Genomic DNA, 15,589 nt, shown 5'->3' with positions numbered 1-15,589 from the left:
GTGCTGGGATTACAGGCTTGAGCCACCGCGCCCGGCCTTGAGCTGAGTTCTTAAGGCTAGGTGAAAGTTACCCAGTTGGGAAGAGAAAAAGAGAAAATGTGATGTAGTGTGATTGGGACAGAAACATTTTCCTGGCAGAGAAAGTGTTTGCCAAGGTCGTGTGGCTGGAGAGAGGGTAGTATGTTGTCTACTTTGGAGGCTTTTGGTGTTATAAACAGAAAAATAAAAATTGTCTGCAAAAGAACTGGTAATAATAACAATAATATGCACTGAATACCGTGTTCTACATATTGTTCTGAAACCCTTTATAAATAATGATTAATATATTACATCTCACACTAACTTTGTGAGAGAAGTGGCATTATCCACATTTATAGATGTAGAATAAGGAAGTCAAGCAATATGTCCAGGGTCTGAGAGCTATGAAGTGTCAAAACTAGGATATTCCACAAGACTGACATTGTGCAGGGCTTTTCTTTGCCAGTAGGCTAAGACCTGCTTTCTCTTACAATGAAGTGGAGTCTCTTAAAGGAGTAGATAACAAAAGGCTGATGTACATCTTTCTTATACCCAAGCCTGCACTGAGGCATGACTCCCAAGAAAACCACGAATTAACAAAAAGACCCAAACTCAAGTAACACAGAAGTAAACAAGTTTTAAACCTTGCAATAATGTCATTCATGTGGCTAAAGTCTACCATAAAAGGTGTGGCTTACATCTTCAAGGATCCTAGACTTACAATTCAGGTAACAGCCCACAGGAATTGGAATGAGTTTTTTTTTTTTTTTTCCCTGATAGTATAAACAGTGTAATTTATAATGTCCCTCCTTTTGGCTTTGGTTATTGGGAAAAATAAACAGCAAGTTCTCTGTGGCCTGTAATTTCAATCTGCTTTTCCTTCACCTGGCTTTCTAATCTTGTTTTTATATTTATTTTTACATAAATATGCATTATACTCCACATATGTTTTTACATTATATATACTATATATGCATTATATAAGTGTATTATATGTCTACCATTACATGTATATTATATATAATACATAAAATATATAATTATAAAATATATAATATATATTATGTATGTTATATATATTCATATAATCAGTGAAGAATGATTTACTCAACCCAGCAAGCCCATTACTAAATTATATATTATTATTATAATTATTACATTATACATATTATATGTAATGCTATATATATAATTTTATATATAATGATATACATATAATACACATACATAATACATAATGTAGCACCTACTAGGTGCCAGTGCCAGTGCCAGGTTCGACCTTAGCACGCTCTGCATGGGGTGCAAAGATGGATAATGCACAGTTCCTGTCCCTGGTCTTGAAAGCTTATTGAAGTCAGCAGGTTTCAAATGAGAAAGAACTTTTAATGAAGGAAAAATAAAAGTGGGTGAAGGATATGCACAGACACTTCTCAAAAGAAGACATTTATGCAACCAACAGACATATGAATAAATGCTCATCATCACTGGTCATTAGAGAAATGCACATCAAAACCACAATGAGATACCATCTCACACCAGTTAGAATGGCAATCATTAAAAAGTCGGGAAACGATAGATGCTGGAGAGGATGTGGAGAAACAAGAATGCTTTTACACTGTTGGTGGGAGTGTAAATTAGTTTGACCATTGTGGAAGACAGTGTGGCAATTCCTCAAGGATCTAGAACTAAAAATACCATTTGACTCAGCAATCCCATTACTGGGTATATACCCAAAAGATTATAAATCATTCTACTGTAAAGATACATGCACACATATGTTTACTGTGGCACTGTTCACAATAGCAAAAACTTGGAACCAACTCAAATGCTCATCAGTGATAGACTGGATTAAGAGAATGTGGCACATATACACCATGGAATACTACACGGCCATAAAAAAGATGAGTTCATGTCCTTTGCAGGGACATGGATGAAGCTGGAAACCATCACTCTCAGCAAACTAACACAGAAACAGAAAACCAAACACTGCATGTTCTCACTCATAAGTGGGAGTTGAACAATGAGAACTAATGGACACAGGGAGGAGAATATCACACAATGGGGCCTGTCAGGGGGTGGGGGGCAAGTGGAGAGAGAGCATTAGGAGAAACACCTAATGTCGATGACGGGTTGACGGGTGCAGCGAACCACCATGGCACGTGTATACTTATGTAACAAACCTGCACATTCTGCACATATACCCCAGAACTTAAAGTATAATGAAAAATGAATAAATAAAAATAAAAGCTGAACTGCCCAAGTCATTAAACAGAAATCCAAAATACTGATGAGGAAGTCAAGTCAAAGAAGAAAAACAGAGCTCAACAAGAGAGGACCTGGTAAAGTCAAAAGAGGGAAATAAATATGAGATGGGAAGTGTTGACAGCACAAAGGAAAGGATGGACTTGCAGAAGGAGACCTTGTATTCCACTGCTTGGGAATGTGGTTGGAAATCAGGCTTTGAACAGCCCAGTCAGTGATTCCAAGCACCCCAGTTTCTGTGTGCCAATTTTTTCATCTACAGGCATCTCCACCCCACTAGGGGGCTAAAGGAATTAATTATAAGTTTGATCAAATGCTTTGAGGTACACAAGTAAAAGGAACAGTGAATACAAACTATTATGATGTAAAAAATATTTTTAAAAACTATTGCTCACATTTATTAGTTTGGAGGTATAGATAGTAGCCCCCAGGCCTATTTTTTTGCTCTTAAGCAATGTATCTAACATGTGAGCATATACATATGAGAAGCCCAACACCCAGGCCATACACACAGCATGCATTAACATGTGCAGAGACCCAGGCACACATAAGCCACCAAAAGGGGTCTAATCTGTATGCAAGAAGAGGACAGATGCTAAAGTGTGCATGGAGTGGGCAGCTCAGTTGTTCATTTTTAGAACCCTAGAAGCTTTCCAAGTTCTACATGCTGTATAGCATACAGAATTGAAGCACTGAAAATAGCACAAAAGGTGGAGGGTATTATGAAGACAAAAAGCCATTTGTTTATCTTTTCTCTGTTAAAAGTTTGACCATGTGCTTGATCAGACTATTCTGTCTGCTAAAGACACCTACATAAATGGCTCCAAAGTAAAAGTCCCAAAGAACTGTCCAGAGGGCCTCTGTGGCAAAGGAGCCTCAGATGGGAATCCCTAAGCTTTGCTGACATCACCTGAAGGTCAAGCTCCCCAGTCTGGAGGTGCACCTCCCCTACCCCTTCACTTGGCTAACCAAGGTCTACTCATCCTGTAGATCTCACACAGCTGTCACTTTCTCAGAAATCATTTATTGGCCACTCAGCTAGGTCAGTTTCTTCTTAAATTCTCTCTTCATACTCTGTATACTGCTTGGAAGCTAATCAGAATTGTGACTGCTATTGTTTAACCACTAAATGTCTTGTACTGAAATATAAGATTCCAGAAGATAGTGCCCATGTCTGTCTTGTTCACTGGATGACTCCGTAGCACGATGCACTCATTCATTCTCAAGCAAATGAATGAATTAAATCTTGTGATTTCAGCCTTCAGCCTCTGGAATCTAGCTTCACTTTCTTTCCTGGATCCTGCTCTAGTAAGCCATTTTTTCAGCTACATACTATTCAGGGTAAGGCTAACAACTCTGTAACTGAGGTGGTAAAGATTGGGGTGAGTGCGGCCGGGCGCGGTGGCTCAAGCCTGTAATCCCAGCACTTTGGGAGGCCGAGACGGGCGGATCATGAGGTCAGGAGATCGAGACCATCCTGGCTAATATGGTGAAACCCCGTCTCTACTAAAAAAATACAAAAAACTAGCCAGGCGAGGTGGCGGGCGCCTGTAGTCCCAGCTACTCGGGAGGCTGAGGCAGGAGAATGGCGTAAAGCCGGGAGGCGGAGCTTGCAGTGAGCTGAGATCCGGCCACTGCACTCCAGCCTGGGTGACAGAGTGAGACTCCGTCTCAAAAAAAAAAAAAAAAAAAAAGATAGGGTGAGTGCAAACTATTTACCCGTATCAGCAATTAACTAACACAAGTTGGCATGCAGTTCACAGATCAGGCTGTCATCAAAATACACAACTAGAGGATTTTAATGCACACTAAAATCTTTTCATTCCTATTGCCTGTCTTATTCAGTGATTCAATGTACCTTACTGGCACTAACCATTAAAATCATGTATTGAGGACCTATTATGTGTTAGGTACAAGATATTACATCCCATTTAAGTCCCAAAACAAGCTTGCAACATTAACCAATAAGAAAACTGTGGCTCAGAAAAGTTAAGATTTGCCCAAGGTCACATCATTAAGAAGATGAGTGGAACATAAGCCCAGCTCTCTCTGAATCTGAAGGCCATGCTCTGGCAATACTCTCCCATTTCTCATCCTATAATAAGATGTCTGTAGAGAGTGTGCGTATGCCCCGACTGGCTCGACTTGAATTCCATCCCTGCCATTTACTATCTGTGGGGCTCGGGCAAGTTTCTTGGGCTTTCTGCTGTCAATTCCTTTGTAAAACAGATATAACAGCAGTACTCTCCTAATGGACGTTGTTTTAAGGATTAAATTAATTTATACATGTTAAGTACTAAGAACAATGCTTGGCACATAATAAGCAATCAGTATTAGCCCCTTTTTGGCCTGTGCCTATTGTCATTATTATTAACAATACTATTACGTGCATACTATTAATTACGCCACTGAACTGCCTCCCTTTGGGATGAAAGAACCAAATGTACTTGGAACAATGTGTCCCCCTTACTCTTCCAAACAACCCAAGATGAAAAGATTTTTCTTTTCTTTCTGTGCAATTTCAGCAAGCATTCACTGAACCCTTTTAATGATGGGCAAAGCAGTCTACTACTGGGAGAAGACCACTTTCTTACTCTTCAGAAAGAGATGGAGGCAGGTCAGAAGCTTCACCTACAGAAATTCAGTAAGACAGAAATAGGAATTCAGGGAAGCAGGGCTTAGCATGGATCCTCCTAGTAGGCAATCCTACCATATTACTCTACTGTTCAACTTCTGGCTCTTGCATTGGCTCTAGTAGTAGTTTGAGGAAAGGAGTCAGGACTTATGGTCTCCCACCCTTGGTTTAAAAAAAAGAAAAGAAAGTCTCCTTACATTTCTTTTATATATTGGGTTTTTCCCAAGACTATTTGATCAAAGTGTTCTACTGAGAAAACTGAAAATTAAAAACATTGTAAACTCCTTGTCACAGTATTCAATTCCTTCATGACCTGGCCCCTCCTAACATGTCTAGATTCATCTTGTATCAACCCCTTCTTGGCACTTTTAACCTCGAAACTAAGCTATGTGCAGTTTCCAGAACATGTCCTCCCAGCCTCATGCTTTGGCACCGGCTGTATTCTTGGCCAGAAAGTCCTCACCTGATTGTCCTCCTGGGCTTCCTCAGTGAGGACTGTCTCCTCACAGTCCCATCAAAGTTTACAAGTAACATTATTTACAAATTCTACAACCTTGTTATAAAGTGTGTAACCTTTATTTATAAATATTTAGGGCAAGGTTGTGTTACTGTGAACAAGCAAAAGACCATTTTTTTCATCTTTAAATTTCCAGTGCCTATCATAAAGTAGATTTTAGTAAATGTTTGTTGAATAAATCAATGAAAAAAGAATCACATGAAATTAAACACTACATGAATTGAAGACTGAAAACAATGTGGTTAAGAGGATAGACTTAAACGATGCGGTTACACTGCTCAGGCTGAAATATTCACTCCTTCCTTTGGCAGCCATGTTACATTGAGCAAGATACTTAAAATGCCTGGCTTTCACATCTCTAAAATGGGGCTAATCATGGAACCTGCTTGGTTAGTTGCTGAGAGGATCAAATGAATTAATATATAGAAAGTATTTTAAAGAGTTCTGGCACATAGTAGTCACTCATTTAGTGCTAGCTACCATTATTATTCTTTTTGATATGAATATAAAAAATGTAACTAGAGAAACAGTTTACTTAAGGATCAAATCACTTTTGAACACACTCACTATAATGTATGATATTACGGTCATAGAATTCTCCTGTTTTTGCCCACCCAGCATCTTTTCCACCCTTTTCTATAATAACTCTCAGGTTTTTCTTTGAGAAATCAACTCTCTTCAACTCTCAGTCCCTGCGGTAGGTTGCAGAGCCAGGCATCCAGCCCAGGCGTGGACTGGAGAGTCAGGAATTGGCTCAGGGATGGGGACATGGTCCAAGCTGGACCACTGATACTCAGACTGGCACCTTTGCAGGGACTAATGGCAATGGGGTAGTGAAAACATGAGCCTGCAGCTGCTGTTGGGACGAAAGCAGAGCCCACAGATGGAGAGAGACAAAATCCTGATCATGTTAGGTGACTCTCTGCATCCTGCTGAGATTTTTGTTGTTTTAATTCATACAAGCTGGTAAATTCCCTTTTCAGCTTCATTCAGTTTAGGTGGAGGTTTGGTACTACAACCTCAAATGTCCTGAGTAATCACAACCAGTCATTGTAAAGGGAAAAGCTTACAATATTAAGACTTAATTTCTTTAAGTCTTATATGCACCTCAGGGTGTCATTGTAAAGGGACTACTTTACACTTAGGAATCCCCAAATGAAAATGGGGATTATTTACAGGGTTATCAAAAAAAAAAAAAAAAAAAATAGCTCCTTCACACTTGGTGGCCAGAAAGAAGTAAATACAAGACCCTAGAAAAGTGGTACTCTCATCTTGATGTGTGTGACACTCCAAAGAGTTTATAGAAAAGGCAGATTTTGAGGCTACCCCAGAAATCCTGAGGCAGGCCCAGGAATCTGCATTTCTCATGAGTACCTTGGGGTGCTGACTGCCCACTGATGCTGATGGTCCACTTTGAGAAACACCACCTGGGAGGGTCTAGCTCCTCCTAGATGCCATAGGTCAATCTAGAGTGCAAAAATCCAGCTGAGAGGTAAACCCCAGACTGTGACAAAATGGGGGAAATTTCCATAATGATTTCATGAACTTAAGTTCTTCAAAGCCTACTCTGAGTTTAAGCACGAATTCTGAAGCAAATGTTGGCAAATTTGGAAGTGTTTCAGCTCTAAAAATGGAAGGATATAAGCATTATATCCAGTTCTCTCAATGGCTATTTTATATAAAAAAGGAAGTGATATAGAATAAAAACAATAATTTAAAAATGGATTTTAAGCTTGTGGCTTTATCAGTTTCATAACAATAAACTATAGTAACTTTGTAGTAGGTCATAGCATACAATTAACAAAGACAACCTTTGAGAATTGATTTCAGTTTTTAACAGAGCAGCCATAATGAGTACAATTATAATAATTGGTAAGAAGCTTTTACAGCATTCTGTAATACACAAAAGACAACATGGCAAAATAGAATAGATTGTTTTCTAAAAGCACCACATGAGTTTCACAAAGGAAATCTTACGTTGACTGTGATGTGTAAGGGGGTGATACAAAAGTCACTTGATGCCACATCGGACACCACAAAAATAAGAAAACCATTTCCTGATGTGTATCCATGTTTGCCTTTGTTAAAAGTCAGTGGTTAAATAATCATCAATGATGTGACTGAATCACAGAAACTATCTAGCCCTCCTCAATAGGAGTTCCCCAAGATAATTAAGCCTAAATACTATAGCGCATCCACTCTATGTAATGGATTGACACTTCTTTGCATGTAAAATGGCCTTACCTCTGTACTCTCCTTGGGAAAATTGAGAAGACAGTCTCTCAAGTCATCTTCTGTAGGGCTTAGATGCTTAATGAAACCCAGTTTAGAAAGACTAACTGACATTCCTTAAGCTGACAATACATACCCTGGGAAAAATAACTGTAACTTTCAATTCCAAGCAAAGTGGTCTAGCAATAGTGGTTCTTGAGTAGTTTCTGGTTCTACTTGTGAGGCTTTAAATTGTTTAGAGTCATACTTTGAGCATCAATATGCATTTTATGCACCGAGATTAATGACATCAGTGGAACTCTCAACTATAGTTCTTCAGAACCACACAATAGAATTTAATCTACAGCATGAATATCTTGGACTCCTTCCACAGCCATTAACTGTTAAACTGCCAAGCTCATGTCATTATGCAAGGATCCTATTCAATCCAAGGAAAATACACTAGTATGACTTCAGCTGAATTGCAAAACAAATTCTGATTCGTCCTGTGGTTGGAGCTTTGTAAAATGCTTAAATATTTATAATGGGTTTCTATGTAGAGACTGACAGTATCTGATCTTAATTTTTGTGTCATATCCTGATAATTGACCATTCCAGTATCCACTCTCCCTTCATTTCTGACTAATAGAATCTGGATTTTTAACTAGACACATTAGTAGAATAAAAGACTATATTTTCTAGCTTCCCTTGCAGCTAGATAGGGGCAATGAAAGCAGAAGTAGTAACGTTGTATGGAAGTAGAAAATATTTCACTGGAAGGGGCTCATTTGTACCCTTCTGCTTCCCCTGTTCTCCCTTTTCTGCCTGCCATAAAGTGTGATCAATGGAAATCCAATAAATATCTTGAACCATAAAGCAACTGCAACTGTGGATGCCGTGCATTAGAATGATGGAGGAGAAAGATAAAAACATCCTTCACTCTACCACATCACTGACATACATCCCTGGGCTGTCCACCTTTAGGCTCCTTTAACATGAGAGAGCAAGACACTTCTATTATGCTTAGTCTTCTGTTATTTAGAGTGTTCTTAAACTGAATTAATATAATGAACATGGAGTTTATTATTCAGTAAAGGCCAGGTGAATTAATAAACTAACTGGGACTAAATATTTGAACTTTTGCAACACCTGAAACTTAAATAATGTATTTAAGACAAATAAAAAGAATTAGTACTTTATCTAAATGGTAACAAATGTACAGGAACAAAATCTTTTACTCATTAAAAATACATATAACTTAAAGAGGAATTTAGATCAATCATAAGTCAGTACAATGTGTGGTGTAAACAATAATTAGTGAAATGTGTATTATGATAGGTAACCATCATATAACGTATACTTATCAAAGGTAACAAAGTGAGCCCAAAAGGTATGGGTTGAAGTTTGTCATACAGACACACTGTGTGTCTTTCTTATTTATTTATTTAGTTTTCCTATTTGTTTTTCTTATTTGATGCTTTTGTGTGACCCATTCATTCTGTGTCTATTTATATTGAATAATCAACTTCTGGGCTGAATGGAAGACTTCGGTCTTTCAGCTTTCATGTTCAGCAGACAGACATCTTAGAAAAATCCCCAGGACAACAGAAAATTATTAACATGCCTTTGATGTCCAGTGAATCCTTTCAAGTCTGATTTTTGCTGTGTACTCTTGAAAAGGCATTAAAATATTTTAAGTAAGCCTAGCAAAAGGACAGAAAACATTAGATTGTATTTAAAATAAAATCTATTTCTTAGATTGCTTTTGATTATCCAGGCAGAAATTTTGTTTCAGTGTTGCTCTATAATGATAAGAATTTGTGTTTATTGTGATTATTTGATCAGTAATATTTTGTTTTGGGAAATATTCATGTTAAATATCCTACTAGGATCTTAGAGTCATCCAAGCTCCTGTCTACTCCAGTGGTAGGCAGACCTTTGGGAAAACAGTTAAGACTCATTTCTTCTGTATAATCTCTGTATTATTCATTTAATATCTTCAAATCCTTGTTCTGCATTCATATGCAAATATCTGTGGTTGTGCTTATGTAAATTATTGGCACACAGTATTCACTCTAACTACATAAGGCAGTGTGTAGGTATCACATTTAATTAGAGTGATGTACCCATGATCTCTTCAGTCAGCTACTGCATACTCTTCCTTATGTTAAACACAAGTGGGTAAAGATATTAGGTATTTAGGAAGATTATTTTTCTGGAAAACAATTTTTTTTCTATCGTTAACTTCTCTATTACAAATATACAGATGACCCCTCATTTACAATGTTCAACGTACGATTTTTTTGACTAACAGTGGTGTGAAATCAATATGCATTTAGTAGAAATCATACTTCAAGTACCTGTATAACCATTCTGTTTTTCACTTTCAATATAGTAATCAACAAATTACATGAGATATTCAACGTTTTATTATAAAATAGGCTTTGTGACAGATGACTCCCCAACTGTAGGCTATCGTAAGTGTTCTGAGCATGTTTAAGGTAGGCTAGGCTAAGTTATGATGTTCGATAGGTTATGTGTATTAAATGCATTTTCACCTTACGATATTTTCCACTTATGATGGGCCTATCAGGATGTGACCCCGTCGTAAGTCAAGGAGCATCTGCGTGGCTATTGAGATGGCAAGATAAAGACACTTACCCCTGTGACATCCATAACCTTAATGGCTGCAAGCTGGCCCGTTTTGACATGACGACCCTGTAAAGGAAAAATAATAACAAAAGATTTAGTTCTGATGACGAATAGTAGCGTTCAATTCCAACCATAAAGAAAAATTGCTTGGATCAGTGCTGTACTATGTCAGTGGGGGGAGAGAGAAAGACAGACACACACAGAAACACCATGTCTACTTAGTGGTTATTTTGTAAAACACCCCCAGTCGCTTTGTTTATTTTCACAGTGGGTGTCAAGTCAAATAAAGAATGCAATGATGAACAATTTGGTTCTAGTTCCTCTCCAAGGCATTTGACAAGAGCTTAAGTGAGAGAAGGATTTACGTGGAAGGGGAGCTAGGCCTGCGTGGAAAATACACAAATATCTCTCTGTTAGAAAACACTTGGTAGATGAAGAAACTTTGGTTTCTTTCATTCTTAAAATATCCTGTAATGGTTTTAACTGGATATGATTCTGCTATAATTCACCTGAGATTGTTCATTTATCTTTATTTAAAAGGGAACCTAAAATAAAACAGACAGCAATCAATCCAAATTTGTGATCAAGGAGACAGTGTTGAATATTAGGGACTGCTTCCCCAAGGTGGGCACTTTTGGTCTTTAGAACCACAGTGAAGCAGCAACCACAGGGCAAAATCAGAAGCGCGTAGGGAGCGCCAAGGGGGCACTCTTTCTCTTTGCTTGCTCCTTGAGAAAATACAATGTCTATATGTGACTCTCAGACAACAGCAAAGATGGTCATACTCACTACTTTTACATGAATTTTATATATAGTTTCCAAAATACATTTTAGTTATTGCTGCTATCAGGCAATAAAATGCAGCTTCTAAGATCAGCTGGGTTCAAAACCTAGCTGCATGACCTTAGGCAAGTCCCTCAACCTTCCAAGCCTCAGTTTCCTCATCTCAAAAACTGAAATAATAATACCTAATGCACAGAATTGTAGTGAGAACGATATGAGATAATGTATACAAAGTACTTGACAGTGACATATGCAGATTAGTTGTCAGCAGATGCTGGCTGTAATTATGTACGGTCCTGTCTTCTGATTAATTTTAAATGTTGTCTTCCCTACTGAACTATATGTTTCATAAAGGCAAGCACCATGTCTCATCAATGTATTTCCAGTACGTGGAATAGTAAGGGCCTACCCCATAGATGCTGTGGCATGTTTATGAATTAACAACAGGTAAGGAGGCATATATAATTGTGGTGAGGAAAAAGTGATTGGCCTGGTATGATTTAGATTCAGTAGTTGAAGCTCATGAAAATGTGCTAGCTTAGTTGGATCAAATTTTTTAAAAATTGTGGTAGAAAACATTATTGGGTCAATTTTGTAATTGAGAGCTTCTATATCTTCGTGCTCTCGAATCTTTTCCCTGTTTCTGCTGCTTCTCCCCCTTACTACCCTAATTTTCCCCACTCCTCTGGTCTTTTAACTTCTGCCCATTCTGCCTGCCCTCTTTCTTCTCACATATCTCAGCTTTAAAAATCTGTTTACTCTGATTCTGGTAGTGCTTCCTTCCGCTTTTGACCCCCATTCTGCTGCCCTTTTTTCCTCCTCACTGGGGAAAGAGCACAAAGAAGGAGATAGTAGGTCAGTAATCCAATATGGTCACAGATACAGCCCCTCACATTTATTTCAACTTTCCTGAAATCAAGGGAGGGGGTGGCGTGTTACCTTGTAAAGAGCCCTGGACCAGAATCCCAGAGGCCCAGTTCCTGTCCAGGCTCTGCCCATGACCATCAGGTGGGTCTGGGCCCTCATTTCCCCATCTACAAAATGTAGGGGGACTGGGCTCAGTGGTTGGTGGAGAGGGCAGTGAGTGCGTGTCAGCACTACCAACGAGCATGTAGAAATTTAGTTTTCACAAGATTGATAGGGAGAGAAGTGCCACTGCTACAGAACCAGGAACACTAACTTTCTTGCAGAGCAGCAATGCTACCTTTCCTGCAAACCACGAGTCAATCTTGCACAAGGAAGAAGTAGCAACAGCGTCCTCTTTTGAGTCTGTGATGCCATAATGATGACCCTTACAAAGGAATCAACAGCTTTGTAACCAACAGTGGACTTTAAAGTAATGGCTATAAATCATGTCTTAAATAATGGCTTCATCTACTAAAGCACTGAAAGAGGGTAGGGGAAATGTAGGCAAATACAGAAGGTCTGTCTGATATTACATAGCTGATTTGCATTGAAATTATTTTAATGGTATGTGTAACAGGATACAGACAAACCACTGGGCACGGCTTGCAAGGCCCTCCAAGAGCTGACCCCCTTTCTGCCACACCACCTTGGTAGGCTCCCACTTGCTCTTACTCTGTGGACCTTGAGAACAAACTGTTTGCACTTCTATAAATGTACTTTATTGTTTCTTGCCTCTCAGATGGTATGTTTTCTTGGTCTGGGGTACCCTTTGCCTTCTTGACTCCTCAGACAACTTACTCTCTCTTTCTAGATTCAATTAAAGTACTCTGTCTTCTGATACCTCACTGTCAATTCCTCATCACCTCTGTCTATCAACGAACATGTCCCTGGGTGTATTATTCCAAGGACCTCAAAGGATTAATAGCCCTCTCTCCCTCTCTAGTCTTCCCTCCTCTCTTCCTTCCTTCCCCTGTGGCTCCATTTGTAGCCCAACCTTCTTCCCAAATAAAACCTTAAGTGAACTCCCCTGGTTCAAGCAGGGACTTGAGCACCCAACTCTAGTCTGCTCTGCCTCCCAATTCCCCTCATTCCTGAGGGAGTCCCTGAGGCATGTCTGCCAGCATGCATTTTGAGAGACTTTGCAGTAGTTTTTTTAAGTCCTTAAGAAGCAGGAAATCCTCTTTGAGTGAATAATTTGTTACAAGGACACCTCAACACCTAGTTCTTTCCATCAGCAGCCTAGGGCTAAGCTAGCCTATGGTACTGGCCCAAGGCCAGAGATGAGGCAGGATAAAAGTGACCTGTATTACATTTCAAACACAGGCAGTGGGCAGTTCTTGTGGAAATAAATACAGTATCAGCTCTTTTAAAAAACTTAGTATACATGGCTTTTGTTGTTGCTATTGTGTCTTTTGTTTTGTTTTTGTTTGTTTGTTTTTTAAGTAGCCACTATGAAAATGACGGAAGGTAACACTGGAAAGGAAAACAACATTATGTTTCTTCCATTTTAAATTTCATTTCCCAGCTGAAACAGCAGTTCTCAGTGGGTCTGACAGATGACTGAATAATACGCCTTGGGATGGCAGTTTGGGCTGATGTGAGATCCCAGAGGTGGAACAATCAGCAGCCTCAGCTCACTCCCAGGCAAAGGCATCCCCACGCTCCAGAGCAGGAAGGACGCTGAGCTGCCACACTTTGCTGATCGGGAAAGGGCCATGAAGCAACTTGCCCAGCGTGAGGTGTTTTTTATATCACCAGAGAACATCAGGCCAAGTTATGATCCAGATTAAGGCAGACTTGCAGGGAATGGCAGGGAGTCAGCCGACCTAAAGCTCACTAGGAACCTGAGGCACAGTCATTGTAAGACAGTTTTTAAAGAGGCAACTTTATGAAATCAGAAATGAATTGAGTAGGAAGGGCCCCTAAGAGCCTAATCCAGTCCTCTCCTTTTAGAGATGAGGCCAAAATCTCACATCTAAACTCAAGACACTTTCTCCTCCATCCCTCTCCTACCATCCAGCTCCTAAATCACAAATTTCTATCACCAAACTTTTAAAATCATTTTTAAAACAAACTTTTAATATTTTACTTAACTTGAAATAAATATCAAATCAGTCATCTCTGCTTTATATAGGATTTTTAATAACTTATTTTTTAATGATTATTTTTTAAATTTGGGGGCAGTGCAGCAAAGGGGGATGTTATTGCCATAGAATTTTGAAGGAAAAATGTAATAGTACGCCAATTCTAATGTATTTTTCCTTATAAGATAAATTTAAAATGCAAATATAGATGCCATCTAAATTTAGATCTAAAATACATGTTTGAAGCTCGTGCAGTGTTGCATGTCTGTACTCCCAGTGACTGAGGCAGAAGGATGGCTGGACTCCAGGAGTTCGAGGCCAGCCTGGGAAACACAGCAAGATCCCATCTCTAAAATGGACAAATGAATGAATGAAAAAAAAAATACATGTGCAACCAAGAACTGAAAATTAAATTCTGAAAAGAAAAAACTTCTAAAAGGAGACAAAAGAGTTAAAAAAAATTCTCCATGAAAATTAGAGAAAATGTCCTGTCAGATTGCAGTTGCTGAGTCATTTTTTTAATAAAAGGATGAACTAAATTATTTTTTTCCTACTGAAATAACCAATAATGGCAAAATCTAGGGAACACACTAAATCTAGAAAAGTAAAACTGATATTCTGATAGGACCCCAAGCCTAATGTCAGATAATGACCTAAAGCATAAAAAGCATACCCACCAGAAAGGAACAAGAAAGGCATCAAAACAAGGGAGGCAGAGCCTTGGGGCCACTCAGTGCTAGGGGCATGGCTCAGTCTGGTCCTCAGACACACACACACACTACTCTGGCTCCCCTCTTCCCTTCTTCTCCCTCACTTTTGAGGCAACAAACTATGCTCATCCTTGTTCTACGTAAAATAATTCAACATCCAGGTGAAATCCAAATCACTCAAGTACGATTAACACAATACCCTACTCCTTCAACTCATCCCTAAAATGAATGCAAGAGAAAACAACAGTTTTGTTTTAACAGCCATATAAGCTTCACCTCTGTTACTGTTGTTATTTTTTAAGGAAGAGCAAGAGGGTTTTTGAGCTGCTAGCCTAAGGCTAGCCCGGAAGACAGAATACTTTCATTTCTAGGTCACTCACATACATTTATTTCTGGCAAAGTACATAAGCAAACCATCTTTGTTGAAAATTCACACATTCCCCCCACTATCTTCATCCTCCTGCCCAAGGACCCTCACACACAGGTAGAGAGTGGCTCATTCTCCTTCCTATCTACCCTAGATTTAATCTCCACTTTATTGAGGAAGTCTTCTTCAATTTCCTAATTGCAAATGAGTACTCCACCTTTGTGTTTCCACAGCATCCTATCCCAACCCCACTGATCATAGCCAGCACATTTTTTTTTTTTCAAAACAAGCATCACCAGAACCATGAAAATAAATCAAATCAAAATGAAAAAAAAGCAGAATGTAGAATATGTAGTAATGGCAGCTGTTGTTTTATGGCTCACCTGTCCTGATTCTATCTATCTATCTATCTATCTATCTATCTATCTATCTATCTATCTATCT

General features: G+C 38.9%; 1 protein-coding gene across 3 annotated transcripts in view; it reads right to left on the bottom strand.

Annotated features, from left to right (window-relative positions):
* Positions 1-15,589, bottom strand: part of TNIK (TRAF2 and NCK interacting kinase) — a 412,495-nt gene that overhangs the window by 171,711 nt on the left and 225,195 nt on the right. For all 3 annotated transcript variants that reach the window (XM_023213451.2, XM_023213452.2, XM_023213453.2), the window contains one exon: positions 10,305-10,361. In XM_023213451.2, the coding sequence (XP_023069219.1) occupies positions 10,305-10,361 (57 nt within the window). The remainder of the gene's footprint in view (positions 1-10,304; positions 10,362-15,589) is intronic.

The sequence above is a fragment of the Piliocolobus tephrosceles genome, chromosome 2 (genome assembly GCF_002776525.5).
Source record: "Piliocolobus tephrosceles isolate RC106 chromosome 2, ASM277652v3, whole genome shotgun sequence".
NCBI classification, from domain to species: Eukaryota; Metazoa; Chordata; class Mammalia; order Primates; family Cercopithecidae; genus Piliocolobus; species Piliocolobus tephrosceles.
Note: the sequence above shows the minus strand (reverse complement) of the source record. Positions and strands in the feature narration are given on the sequence as shown.